At 37.6% G+C, this 15,119-nt stretch overlaps 2 protein-coding genes across 3 annotated transcripts; both read left to right on the top strand.

Annotated features, from left to right (window-relative positions):
- Positions 1-4,944: 4,944 nt before the first annotated feature.
- On the top strand, positions 4,945-8,143 carry LOC121982531 (myosin-binding protein 7-like). Its single transcript, XM_042535665.1, has 3 exons — positions 4,945-6,419; positions 7,652-7,698; positions 7,772-8,143. Exons 1-3 carry the CDS (start codon positions 5,136-5,138, stop codon positions 7,872-7,874), a joined length of 1,434 nt encoding a protein of 477 aa, XP_042391599.1. The 5' UTR covers positions 4,945-5,135; the 3' UTR covers positions 7,875-8,143.
- A 203-nt stretch (positions 8,144-8,346) lies between these two features.
- On the top strand, positions 8,347-14,565 carry LOC121982530 (nuclear pore complex protein NUP1-like). Of its 2 annotated transcripts, none has more exons than XM_042535664.1 (6): positions 8,347-8,746; positions 11,844-11,896; positions 12,846-12,964; positions 13,638-13,779; positions 13,988-14,272; positions 14,418-14,565. In XM_042535664.1, exons 1-6 carry the CDS (start codon positions 8,482-8,484, stop codon positions 14,511-14,513), a joined length of 960 nt encoding a protein of 319 aa, XP_042391598.1. In that variant the 5' UTR covers positions 8,347-8,481; the 3' UTR covers positions 14,514-14,565. The 2 variants fall into 2 exon arrangements, with proteins under 2 accessions (XP_042391598.1, XP_042391597.1); XM_042535663.1 differs by having other exon boundaries at positions 8,347-8,785.
- Positions 14,566-15,119: the final 554 nt, after the last annotated feature.

Genomic DNA, 15,119 nt, shown 5'->3' with positions numbered 1-15,119 from the left:
ACCCACGGTGACTATGTTTAGGTTAGTAGGCCTCCGAGTTCATGATTATGTACTCTATGGGGTTTTAGTTTTAAAAAATCTGCATCTTACCACTATCCACTCGCGACATAGCGATGATGCGTCCATTTCATTCCTTTCTCTTGTATGCTTTTTGCCAAAGATTAGATATAGATATTAGTCTACATATCTTTCAAACCATTATCTACTCAGCTGGATATATCACCAACGCTCGAGTTCATATGTCGTATTGTCATATTTTGACGGCATATTTCACCCACCTACATATTAACGTTACCCGAGGTAATGTTCGGGCCATGACTGAGTTCGACGTCATAGGACCTAGGAGCTTCTTTTTAGCAGGTGTCCATGTAGATGATGATGGTGTCATGTCTTGGCGAAGGGGGGCACAACACCAGCCAAACCCAGATGTCTAGGAGGAGGCAGAGCATGATGAGTTTATGGTCTTGTTATTCGGCGAGGGTGCTCCGGCCCCTGTACCACCTCCACATCCAGGCCGAGCACCTCGTCCTGCTCCTCGCATTCTAGGTGATCGAGTTGCTAGACTCGAGCTATCCATGACAAGCCTTCGTCAGGAGGTCTCCGATTTGAGACGAGATGTAAGACAGGATATTTCTGACCTTCGACGCGATCTGTCCAGTTCCCGAGAAGATGCCTGGACCCGTCACATTGAGCTGATCGAGATGTTCCGTTCCTTAGGTTCCGGACCACCCCCATCCTCATCTTGATAGACTTCATGATCACCATGTATATCTTATTATGATCATTGTACCTTGACTTTTACATTGACTTATGATATTCTGGGTTACCCTTACTTAGGTATATCTCAACTTTGAAAATAATTGATTTTGATTTGTTTCATAAATTAGGAATTTAAAAAATTAATGTTCAAAAAATGCTATTTTCAAATTTTAAGGTAAAATGTTTTTATGTTTTCAAAATTTCCTATTTTTAGAATTTCAAAATTAGTTTTAGCTTTAGACTAGAATAATCTCTTAGAAAGCATGTTCCCTTAAGGTTAGTACTTGAGCATCTCACCAACACCCTAGGATTCCCTTGTTTGTGATTGCCAAACATAGAAAGGGGTGAGATGCATAGGCAAATTGCCTAGACTTAAGATACTTATGTCAGCGCATCGATATAAGTCTGGGTGTTAAATACCAAACAGATATAATCAAATTAAGTCATTCAGTATAATCAAACACTAACTGATGCTTAGACTTAACTTGACTAACCAAGTAAAAGGTGCTATCCTCTGAATAGTCAGTAAGTAGCTAACTGGTTAGACAGATTTTGTAATGTTAGGTTCAGGGGGAGGTTAATTATTTTTCTACTTATTTTATATTACTTTTTACAAAATACCCTTTTTTTAAAACTAAGTGTTTAAAAATTTTAAAATTTGTTTTCAAAATTAGTTTTGAGAGTTAAAATTATTATTTTTTAAATGTGCTTTATTTCAAATTTTAAACATTTCAAATTTTAAACATTTCGAATTTAATCTTGAAAATGACACCTTCTAAACTTGATTTCTAATTTAAACCTTCCAAACTTAATTTTAAAAAGTTGGTTTTTAAAAGTGGATTCTTCAGTTTTTGAAACTCATATTTGGACTTCAAAAGATATTTTTGAAAATTTATCTAAAAAGTTACAAAATCAAATTTTATATTTTACTTAGTTAAATTTTTACAAACTTAAACTTATTTTACTTAGTTAAGTTTTTACAAAATCAAACGTATTTTACTTAGTTTAAAAACCTGACTTGTAAATTGAACTTAACCTTAATACTTTTGTCCTAGCTTTGCAAATCATCTTTCCAAATTGCAAAACTATTTTTGAAAAATTAAAGTTACAGTTACAATTATTTCTTCAGTAACTATAAGCGTCGGTCCAACTTAGGTCAATTTGAGAAACCTAAGTTGAGACCTTAACTAGATCCTGGTCTCAAGGAGACAGGATATAATTATTACTACTGTTTTATTATATTGTGCTAACTCTGTTTTATAGGTTAAATATATTTTCTATTGCTAGGACTAACCTTTTTATAGGAAAGAAGCTACTGAAGAAAACGAAAGTCCGGGCGCCCGAAAGGGATTCGAGCACTCGGACTAGGCTTGCCCAGGAGAGTGTCGCGGGCACCCAGGTGGTCTGAGTGCTCGGAGTCGGTCCAGGCACCCAGACCCAAAAATTTATCCAAAAGCTGATATGGAGCGCGCCGACTGGCCAAGCCATGTGATCCAGGCGCCCGGAATGAGCCTATATAAAGGCCTTCGACTAGGAGCTTCAGAATAACAACTGCTACGACTTTCACTCTTACTCGATGCTCCGAAAAAGCTCCTACGATGTTGTGACGCTTCTTCTATAATCAACGATCAAAATTTTCTTACTTTCTCTGTTGTCGGTAACATTGTTTGTCAATTCTTGTACTTAACTTTTATAATCATTCAATTTATTAATGAATTGTCCAACGAAAGCACTCAATGGGTGCGAGCCTTGGAGTAGGAGTCGTTGAAGGCTTCGAATCAAGTAAAACTTGATTTTATTAGCGTTGTCTTTTATTCCTCTACTGCATACCTGCTTTTAGTCGTAAATTTTCGAAGAACGCTACCCCGCTTTAGCGTCTTTCCGGTCCTACATACCAAATATGTATACACTCAACATTATATGCATAATTAGCATGTTAACTCAGTCAACCAGATATCCCTACAGTACATACCCTACATGTGTATATGTGACAGAGTATAGATATCCAAAATCAAGACTGTATATAAAATAACTAGATGATTTCTACGGTCAAGCACGTAAGTATCAAGCATGGATAAATACGAGTAGATTTAAAGTAAAACAACCTAATCTATCAATTAAAATAACTATACACTAAGTTCAATAAACTAAAAAGACCAAAGAAGTACTCTCATTTATCATAACTCGAATCAAATACCCCCCACGCTAAGATGCTCGTTTTAAATCAGAGTCTTGCATCAAAAGGTATAGTTCAACTACTTTAACATGTATAATCTAATTTAACTAAATCCCAAGACCAAATAAATAAACTGAATCCTAAATTGAATCAATCCAAAGTGGTCAACTAAGTTTCGATTGATCCAATCCATAATCAATCCCAACTAATATATTCCACATTAACACTTCCCACATACATGATTTATTAGTAAATCCAAATCTGTAACTCAATTATATATTAATTAATCCACAACTTCATCTCAACCTCAATTTAATGATTTTGATTAACAACAATCATCTAATCATTTATTCCATTTAATCAACTACTAAACATCATAAATCAGTTTAATAATTAACCGAATTTCCTTAATTAAATTTGATTTATCCCCTCATTAATCTTAATCTAATCCATCCACATGATTTGATTAGATTTAACCCAACATCAACCCTAATTGAATCAATTGGATAACACATCCATCTTTTAAAATACTACACATTTGATAATCAATCCAATGATCTTGTATAACGATCATGAAGTCCCTTTGGATGGATCTAGTGGCTAGCACATGAGGTGTGATTTACCTCCTCCATGTTGGCCTTGGGATGAGTTGGCGGGGGCGTTGGGAGTGAGCGTATTCACCTTTTTGTCACAATGTATAATGATCATGAACTCATCAAATTCAACCAATCCTAAATTAATCAAACCACAACATATTACAAACTCCAAGTCTGATATAAATCCAATTTAGAAAATGAAGATAATATTGGATCTATCTGCTACAAATAAGAAATCAGATCTCCCTTAATCAAATACTATGTACAACCTAACCAAATCCGTAATCAAATAATCAATCTAATACATAAATGGAACAAACACTCAAATAATCATACAATGATCAAATCTCACCTCAATCTGATCTATCGTTGCTCAGTGAAGGAATCCGGAAGCAACTGTGAGGATATACAACAGTGAGTTCGATTCATAGGAAGATAGAACAAAACAAATAACTGGCAATGCTTTCGGGAAGGAGATGGATGAGTAGAAGAGCTTTGGATCCGATTTCCCCACTTCAGATAGTGTGATTTGAAGAGGAGGGGAAATGTAATCCGACTGGGTGATCAAAGAAGACTGAGATGTGGTGGCTCTTACCAGGGCCGGTAATGGGGTGGAGGCGGCGATGCTAGGGCACAAAAGAGAGAGGTGGCGGTGCATTGGAACCGAGGGGAGACCAACAACTCTACCCTCGTGACGACGGTGGCTGTAACATCATTGATCTAGCCTCATGCGAAGGGGAAGAGGCGTCAGGCGATCGGGGCAGCGTGACTTGGTGAGGACGACTGCGGGGCGATCGAGCGACATGACGAGATCGCGTAGGAGGGAGAGGTGAGTGACGGATCAGGAAGAGAGGAATCGAGAGAGGAGAAGTAAACTTAGGTTATGATTTAATATACCTAGGTTAACCTATTTATACTTTAGGTTAACCTATTTATACCTTAGGTTAATGAAACCAATCAACTTATACTTAATTGATAATCTAAATAAGTTTTAAATCCAATAAATTCATCCTCTTAAATATGCCATACAAACTCCATTTAAATACTGAAAAAATTCTAAATTTTTTTTAAAAATCTTGTAAGATTATTTCTAAAATAATACTTACTATTTAGATATTGTATCTCATAAGTAAGATAGTCACTAAAACATAGGTTATAAAAAATAATAATAATTAAAAATACCTTTAATATTATTTAAAATTACTCAAATAATAACATTGTTGCAGTAATAATCGATTAGATAATTTTGGTAAGAAAATTGAGTATGGAAGACTCTTTTAAGTTATACTTTAACTATTTATATGCTAAATTTTGATTTAGCACAATAAACATTTAATATATAATTATTAGTGCAGCCTTTGTTTAATGTGTATATATATTTTATTTTATTTTTTCCTTCTAACATTATCTATGAAATTCCCCTGTCGGATGTTTCGCTGAGCTCATCTTCCGCGACTCCGACAGCGGCACGTTTCTCAGCCCCCGCCGCCCCAACTACTTCTCCGCCCTCCTTTCCTTTGCTTTTCCTCCCAATTCCAAACCGCGGAAACTGCCGCCGATCCAATCCACAATCCTCGAATGATCCCCAGATCCTTCCGCCTCCCATGGATCTTGATCCCCTATCCCTTCCCGGCCCCTCCGCCGGCGGCCAATTCTGCCCATGCGCCTGCCCCTTCTGCTGCCGCCCCGCCTCCCCTTCCTTCCGACGCTCCATGAAGCGCCGCTTCGAATCTGACTCCGCAGATGGCGGCGGCGGGGAGGTCGCTGCCCGTGTGGAGGTCGAGAACGAGCTGGAGGCGCTGCGCGAGGCCGTGGAGAACCAGCAGGAGACGATTCAGGAACTGTGCGCGGAACTGGACGAGGAGCGTAACGCCGCCGCCTCGGCCGCCAGCGAGGCCATGTCGATGATTCTTCGGCTCCAGCGGGAGAAGGCGGAGGCGCAGATGGACGCCCGGCAGTTCAAGCGGTTCGCCGAGGAGAAGATGGAGCACGACCAGCAGGAGCTACTTGACCTAGAGGAACTTTTATTTAAGCGCGAAGAAGCCATCGAAGACCTCATATTGCGGCTCCAGGCTTACCGAGACCTTCTCGTCTCCCACGGCATCGATCCTGACGACGTCGACGCCACAGCACCCTGCGGTGGCGACGCGAACGGCGACCTTGGTGCATCCCAATACGAGGAGGAGATATCCACAAGTGAATACCCTCCGTTGAAGTGCAACCTGCCCAATGACGTCCAAGGCAAAGGGGATTATTATGATGAGTCTGCTAATCTCAAGAAGTTTGCTTTTCGGGAGACCCCGCATGCCGAAGAGGACCTTGAGAGTTCGGAGCACCAGATTTGTGAGCTAGAGACCTCGCCGATCGCTACTGACCTGCTAGAGAAAGGCGTGGTCGAGGAGGGCCCGGGACCCGGACCTTCTGGCCATTTCAGATCTTCTTCGTTCAGTAGCTATGATTCGATTCCCAGTGTGAAACTGCAACAGCCCCTGAAAGGGGAGGAGTTTCCTGCTTCAATGGATAGACCATCTCTAGATGACGGTGGTGTGGACGATGTTAGTGACAGGGTGTGCACACTCGATGCAGTGCATGAGACTGCAACAGAAAGTGCTGCCGAGAATTGCGTTGACACACAAAGGAAGAAGTGCGAGAGATGGGAGATGGAAGGTGGGGCTCCAGATATTAGAAATCTGTACATGAGACTGCAGACACTTGAGGCAGACAGGGAGTCAATGAGGCAGGCCATTATTTCAATGCGAACAGAGAAGGCACAGCTGGTGTTGCTCAGAGAGTTAGCACATCAGCTGCATAAGGATCTCTCTCCTGAGAAGAAAATTGTTAAAAAAAGTTCTTCATCCACAAATTTCTCAGTTTTTGCTGTGCTTAAGGTATCCCTTTTTATTCATCAATCAGATAAACCTGATGATTGCTTTAAAACTCACAGCACATTACCTATTCATCTTGTATATATTGGTGGGGTTAGTTCTTGCAGTTTTATTATTATGTTAGCCCTCAATTGTAAGTTTTCATAAATCGCACTATCAATCGGCATTAAAGAAATAAGCAAACAAACAAACCTAATCAATTATATTATGCAAGAGAGTAATCTATTCCACATATGATAATTTCCATACCCCTGATCATCTCCGTCTTATAAAGAAAAGTCTATAACTTACGCCTGTTAAAGGGGAAGATTTATATGCCATTTTATTGTGTTACCTTCTGACACATCTGTTTAGCTTTCCCTCCACAGTTTCCTGGTTTTGTTTGTAGCATCCAAATGGTGAGATTTGAGTTCTGCATATTTTCATAATGTTGGTGGCATTAAACCATTTGTGCGAAAGAGAGCAATTTTCTTATCCATACTCCATCAAGCAAAGATGGTATTAACTTATTTCTTTAGGTGGGTGCATTGGCGCATATTTAAATTGGAATTTAGGTCTATGCAAGGAGTTCATAGATTTTTTGTTGCGCTTCCAAGACCTTATTCATTTATTTCTTTGTCTTGGTTTAGCCAAATCTTGCTGGCTAAACCACGGGAACAAAGGATGGTTATCAAAAAGTGTGTCAAAAACGAAATTGAGTTTCACTAGATTAATCTCAGAGGTAAAAGGGGAATAATCCTGCATTCCTGCATTGGGCCTATTGATTTTGTTCAAGTTTCATAAATTCCAGAGTTAGATGAGTTGAATCTATCAGAGTGGAAGGTAGATGAGGTAGAGACACCAAACAAATTTTAGTTTTTCTAGTAGAAGGTGATTTAATTAGTTGGAATATTCCTAGTGAAATTGGTTTGCATAGAGCTCACTAGAGAGAAGATTTATGTAGCTGATCTTGAATAGTTTGGAGAACTACGACAGACAATGGCGTATGTAATATGCATACGAGGTCACAGGTGTAACACATTTGCATGAGGCTCTAGCAGTACAACCATGCTTTCAGTGGATGAGCAATAGTAGAACTTTTAACTAATCTTTCACCTTTTGCTGTCTATTATAAACTGTTTTTCCTCTAAGTCACTCTTGTGCATTTGATGAAAGATAGATGCTATTGCTTACCTTTGTATAAACTTTGTTATTAAACTTTATCCTGAAGCTAATTGGGTTGCCTTCGTTCTCAGTGGGTAATGGCATTTCTTCTCTGGAGAAAGAAGCCATCTCGAACCAGGTACACAAAAAACCTTTTTTTTTTGTCTAAATTCTGATCATAGTTTTGCTACTACTAAAATCTGTTTCATCAGGTACACGTTCGGCTCGTCAAATGCCAACCTCGGCTTGTTGTTGCTTCTGGAGAATTCACCCCGAATCAGTAACTGGAGACTTGTCACAGGAACGCAAGGGTGAACAAAAATACTCTAGTCCATTTGTTTTGGTCAAATTGTATCATATGATTGAGATTACATGTGGTGTTCTAAGTGCAATTTTTTGTGGGGATATCATCTAATCAATCCCCTGTTTAATACTCTTGGTTTTATGATGTGTTTTGTAATATGGTATTGTATTGATGGGGTGCCATTCTTTTTTTTTTCTTGTGCTTGATATTGGTGAATGTAAGCTGTAACAATTTGTGACAAAATTGTTTTGGTATGATAATCCCAATTTATCAGAGGTAATGCATTTGTTTTAACTTATATTTTAATTAATTGCTATAATGTTGGCAGTGAGTAGTCTTAATTGGTTTTAAAATTTATTTATGTTCTATTTATTATTATTATTATTTATTTATTTATTTATTTATTTATTTTTTAAAAAAGGGGCACTGGTGGACATTAGCGCACGGACATTAAAGCGGCGGACTTGATGTCCGTCTTTTTATTGCTCTTTTCGCTGTGGTTCTCCAGCGCGGTCGAAGGCTTCTCAATTCTTCGTGTTTTTTCCACTGCGACTCAAGACGCAGCTCCTTCGCCGTCGCCCTCCTCTTCCTTCTTGATCCGAACTTGCGCTTTTTCCCATGGATGAGCCAGGGTACGGGGGCGGGACTGGGGGGAAGATGAGGCGGAAGCCGCTCCGGAGGGGCGCGATAACGCCGTATGACCGGCCCCCTGCCTCAGGCCGCGGCGTCAAGGACCCGCCGCTGGAGACGGAGGAAAGAAGCTGGCTTGGGAAGTTCGTCGTTCCGGCATCGTGGTTTATCGCCAACGGCGCGTCCAGGCTGTTATCGTCGGTGTTCCGCAAGCGGCCTCCTGCGTCCCCGATCCAGGGATTTCCGGTTCTAGGTCGGAGACCCGAATCTTTCTTCTTGGATTTTTACCAGGGCAGTTCTTTCCTTGTTTAGCTTGTGTCTGTAATTGTTTTTTTTTTTTGGATATCGTCCTAGGGTTTTGGTTCCCCTCTGTGTATATTTTCCATTTGTTCGTGACATTTTCTGATCGACTCGTGAGATTATGAAACAATTGGTTGGCTTCTTTCTTCTTCTTCGTTTTTTCCTTGATGGATTTAAAGACGTATATTGATTGTCAGTCTTTGGACGATCAACTCTGCGTTGTTGCTTTTCTGCAGCCGAATGCCTTATTTTCTTATTTTTTGATCCCATGGGTTCAATTGATTTCTTTGCGATAGTGTTTTCCTTGATTTCCATCAATCTTCTCTAGCATATTTTTCTGATAATTTTCTCATGAAGTTGATTTGTTATTCAATCCATGTAGTAATCTAAAACATTTGTTCAAAGATGCACGGTTTGTCCAGGCAACGGATTGATTATATATGTGGACACCATTGAATGTTTTTCTTCAAAACTGAGCCTTTTTTGCCATGTTAATAATTATTGGTGATTGCTTTGGACTAGTTCTGTTTTTGTATTAACTCTAAAGCCTATATTAAGTAAGGTATTAAAAAAATGATTTCAGACAAGCTGGCTCCTAGGTGGTGGTCGAGATTAAATAATATTAAAATAAGGGAGACAAATAAATTAAATTAAGAGTGACCAATACATATAAATTGTATCCTTAATCAAACAAAAAAGGTTTACAATTGCAAATAGATGAATCATAATTAATAGTAAGGACTAAACATGCAACAACAATAAAACATTTCATATTGCACATTGCAACAAAATCTAGAAATAAATCTAAGCTAACTGAATTAATTGATGAAGAAGTTTGTAATGAATGAGAAGAAAGAGACAAGAAAAGAGTGGTAATACACATAAATAGTTGAGAATCATTGTATATTGCTCATATTGGGTGAAAAGGGTAGGTGAAAATCTTATATAGTTGGAGGCTTGAGCGAACAAGGGATATCAGGTGGGCTAATGGTGATAACTAGAGTTATTTTATAATATCAGATGAACCAACAACTTATAACTTTTTTTACTTCCATAAACTCGCTTAGATCGCCTAGGCGGTCTTCCCGCGCTACTTTTTAAAAGAGCTGCCTACTAGGAACCATTTGACAACCATTATCATGTGCCTATTAATTTATTGACTAGGTTAATAGAATCAGATTACTCTTTCCTGTCATCATGGGAGCTAACCTTTTCATGCAATATGAGGTCTTAGCAGAAGGGGAGATGAGTAGGAAAGGGGGAAAATTATGTGTCATTCTTCTTGGTGTAGATAACATTTTAAACCTTGCTTTGTTGTTATTTTTGCACATGCGGTTATATCTAGCCAGGCTACTACATAAAGTATGCAACTTAATGACATCAACTGTATTGAATGGAAATCAAGCATTATATGGACCTACAATAACCAGATCAGCTTGAGAAGTATATTTATATGGGCTACAGAAACCCTTTTTTGCTCCTCTCACCATTGCCCTTTCCCGTTGTTGCTGCAATTGGGATCTGTTTACTTGGAGAAAGTAGGGAAGAGAGGAAGCTTTGAGCAAAGATAATTTTGCTTGGAGAGAAAGTTGAGGAAGGAATAAAAGATAAGGCAAATAAAACATCCTTGCTTTCTTCTCAAATCTCTCTCCTGAAATTAGAATGAAACTTGATTTCTTTCCTCTTCGAAATTTAATTTTCTTCCCACCCATCATGTCCCACTTCTACACGTTGGTTGACCATTGTTGGTTATCATCACTTGATGATCTACCACTGGTTACTAGCTTGCCATCGCTGCACATGTCCAATCAGTGGATTTTGTTGGTCAATGATGGCTGATGGAAGCAACCACAGGAAACTGACCAGGGTAAAAGTAAGCCTTTTGTCAATTTTAAAATTAATTTCTTCCCCACTCTTTTCTCTTTTTGAATAAACAACTTGTCACCTGGCTTTTGTTTTATCCAAATTATCTATTTTATCTGGTCTTTCTTCCCTAGCTTCTTTCCTCCCAAGCAAATAAGGAATTGGAGAATTATTACAGCCACCCCACCAGCCTAACTGAATCTCACTAACGTAATGATTCTCTAGGATCTTTTGTTGCTCTGTGCTTTGTGATTGGTTGGAATTGTTTACATTTATGCTCTAGTTTTGTTATTTAAGCTGTTGGATTATTTTTTTGATCCTGTTCTTGTGGTACACTATACCTAACGTCTTTATGATATGCAGAGGTGTCCAATTCAATAATTGGCTTTCCCATTGCCAACCAACCGATAGATTGTTGAAGTTGTAGATTGTAAGATTGTCATAATAATTCAAGCGTCTAGTTCTAACACAAGACTTACCTGAGCTCGGTGAAACTTCCATGTTCTAACATAAGCCTTACCTGAGCTTGGTGAAAGGTCCATTTGTTAGTAATTTAAGTTTTTGATTTCTAACATAATCAATCAAGTTGAGCAAGCTCTAATTGTGAACAAGCCAGCCTTGAGCCTTACATGAGCATAGTGTAACTTAGATGAATCAAAATATGGAATTTATAATTGAATCACACCCTTGATTGATAACAGATTATTGAAGCTAAGCCTGATCAAACCAAAACTCGATGTTTTGCTGTTCATGTGCAATTCTAGCCAGTCGGCCAGTCCTATGTTCTAAAAATTTGGATAGAGCTGCCATAAATCTTCTTTTTATTGAATTTAAAAGTTGATGCCTAAATCAAATATTAGAAGGGGGTGCTAATTGCCTTTAACACAATTCTAAGTGTTTTGATTCTGTGAATTGATAGTGGTATTTTCGTTGTTTTTTTTTGTGTTGGGGATTTTATATCTTGGATGGTGCATTTAGAAAATGGGTTTCCCTTGCTACTATGGTTGTTCACGAATATCTCACTTGCACAAAAGCTTTATGAGTTTTTTTTAATAAGATTGTCCCCTTGATTAACCATTTTCATTAGTTCAAACTTGAAAAATCTGAGTCTTTCCTACGTGTAATTGTTTCCACTAAATTTTTGTTTAAACTAATGCTCACATATTACCTGTGGATTGAATTTGCAGATGAAACCTCTTTGTCTCAGTCCACACAAGAGGTTATTGGAACAATTTCTGATGTAAGTAGCAGAAAAATATAGCATTTAATTGAATTATTTTCAAGTTCACAAGATTCTTATGCTGCAACCATTAAAGAAATGTTTATAGTTTTCAGATTGGGAAAGTGTCCTGTTGGGCAGGGCAATTTGATGGGATTGGGAATGTTGGTTGGCTGCTTTGGTTGGGCAGGTAGCGAGAGTCGCTTGGCCTGTTCATCACGATCAACCATCTAACTCACTGAACCTAGAGAAGGGGAAAAATTCCCCTTAGTTTCCCAAATGCAATTAAAATATTTTTTATATTACATATTAGTGTCACATTCAAACCATAGAAAATAATTGATTTTCCCAAAAAAAGTTTTCTCCTTAAAACAAAGAAGATTGAATTTGCAATTAGTAGCACTTTATCCTGGTCAAAATGAGTCAACCAATCACATTGAGTCATAGGATTCTTTGAACATATGGCATGGAGCACAATTTAGTAATATTATCTTGTATCGGAATCTTTTTGCCTGCAAATTATCTAAAATTCTTTCCCTCACTCGACATTGGCATTGTTGGAAGATATAAATGTGTAGTATTGGTGCTATTAGCCCAAAGTTAAATGTGAGACTAATTTTAAATGTTGGGATGAACAGAACATAGCTAGAAATGCTCCAATAAACAATATGTTTGATAAATGTGTGAACAAATAAATACTGATAAACTGAACTGTAACCTCATGTAGTTCTAAGTCCTACCAATGTGGAACGATTTGATAGGGTTGGTCTGTGATGCTTTATTTCTTCAAAACAGATTGTTTCTGTCCCAGGTCTTGTCAATAGTGGCTACCTAATCTCCATGTGTTGATTTTGAAGGATACTTGAAAAGAAATGGCTCTACATTTGATCAACCACCCTGATGTTTGTTACAAGGTAATTCAGTAACACATATCAATGTCCTTATTTGTGGATATTCCTTTGTCATGCAGGATATCTCAGCTGAACTACCAGAAAATAAAACCAACAACCAAAATGTTGCAGCAAATAATCCCGAGGACTATGCAGTTTTGGAGTTTGAGCAACTTATTGGCCAGAAAAGTTTCACAAGGCAAGCACCTTATGCTGCTCTTTCTCATCTTTGAAATTCATTGTCATCTGAAACACCTCAAATTACTTCATCTAGTTGTAAAATTGAGCTTCTTGGATTCCTTCATTCTATATCAACTCATTTTTTTGTCCTTCAACAACAACAACAACAACAACAACAATCAAGCCTATCCCACTAGGTAGGTTGGCTATATAGACCCTTCTACGCCATTGGGCCTTATCACATTTTTTGTCCTTCCAACAAGAAAATTGTCATGGATGTAGAGAGGAAGATTCTTGTAGTTACCATCTCATATCATCCTTAGATTAGAACATTAGTTATGAGTAATCTTGATTACAACTGGAGGTTTCTTGTCCATTCTTGTATGGTTGCATCTTTAGCCTCAACCTCCATACTTAGTGTGGAAATGTGTTTTCACAAGCCACCTATGTATGCATCTCATGTTTATTTCCACACCATCTACTGGATCGGCTACCTGTATTATTATTATTATTATTATTAGTATTATTATTATTTTGTAAATTTACTTGCCTTTGCCATGTTTCCCTATTAACTTTTGATGTAATTATGGAAGAACCATACTGAACTTAGCATCTGAAGCTTTTGTTTAGCTTCTCAAGTGTTATTTTTGATCTTTTAATCCTAATACCAATCCTTTTACTTTTTTTAACAGAGCCCAATATGAGCATTTGATGGGTATTCTGCAGTCAAGAATTATTAATTCAGATACTGAAAGATCTGAAGCAAATGATGCAAAAAATGTAGTTGTTCCTTTGCCAGCAACAACAGATTGCTCACGTCCACACAAGGATCCTGTAAGTTCTTTAGGCGTCTTGCTCTTTGGGAAAATATTTTATTTCATTACATCTCATTTTAGTGATAACTTTTATGTGTCTTTTGATTTAGTATACACTCCTGTGGAAATAAATAATGCCAGGAATAACCTAACCCTGCCCAATAAATCAACCTGCAATCATCTTTATATTATTCTTTATCTTCCTAATGTTGCTTGACATTTTTTAGGTTCCTGATGGTCATACTGTTTCACCAGTGGAACTTGCAAAAGAATATATGAACTCCAAGGTTTCAAATGCTTCCCCTTTTCATTTAAATTGGCAGAAGCAACTGCTTCACGAGAATAAACAGGGGCAAAGTCATATAACTTCTGCCAAAAAATTTGACGTTAGCAGTTCAAAACCTCTCATTCTCTCTCATATATCAGCTGAGATTCCTGACAATAGCTATTATACTCCAATATCTGCTCAAAGATCTGCAATGCATAAAATGCCAAAGTCTCCTTCTGTTAAGGTTTGTGAAATTACTGCCATGCGATGTGTTACATGATGTGTCAGGATGTAGAGACTTGATATAAATTTTACATATGAAAGCTTCCATTCTGGAATATATCTGGGGACTATTGTTCTCTGCTAATTTGATGTTACTGTCATTTAAGGGTGAGGGATCTTCCAAAGATGGTTATTCTGGATCCTTGTCTCTTGAGACATCAGTCACCAAACAAGCAGTGGGGCAGGGGCAGGTAATGTACTGATCTTAATTTGTCACTTATTTTTTTGTCTTCTTGTGACATTGTGTGTTGTTGTAAGAATAAGTGGTAGAATATAGCATTACATCCTGTTCAATGGCGTGGTAAGATCCATCTAGCTGTCCCCAAATTGTGGGGAAAGTCTATTTGTTGTTGTTGAATGACGATGATGGTATGTGTTTCCATGATAAATATCTAAGAACTTTCAAGTTGTCAAATGATTCTACATTACATATTTGGTAGGTTGGAATCCTAAAGCACTTCACCAAGCACTATAACTTAGGAATTATTCAAAAATTTAAACCACCCACACAGCTTTTATATAAAATAGTTTTGTGTAAAAAAATAGACTATAATAATCCATGGAATTTATGCTAAGAATTGCAAAAAGGATATTCACAATATTGCTAAAACTAGAAAAAGAAACTCTAGAGATTTAGGTAATATTAGATGTCTAAAAGATAGGTTTGTAGGTGATGAAACAATCAAGAAACAATGGGAACATTTTTTGCAAACTATTTGATAAGCACTCTATGAGCTATTTGTCTATTATTTTGATATTAGAGCAAATGATTTTAAAGAAACTTTAAAGATAATTGACTAGGTGTAGTT

Source organism: Zingiber officinale, chromosome 5A (assembly GCF_018446385.1).
Source record: "Zingiber officinale cultivar Zhangliang chromosome 5A, Zo_v1.1, whole genome shotgun sequence".
Lineage (NCBI taxonomy): Eukaryota > Viridiplantae > Streptophyta > Magnoliopsida > Zingiberales > Zingiberaceae > Zingiber > Zingiber officinale.
Note: the sequence above shows the minus strand (reverse complement) of the source record. Positions and strands in the feature narration are given on the sequence as shown.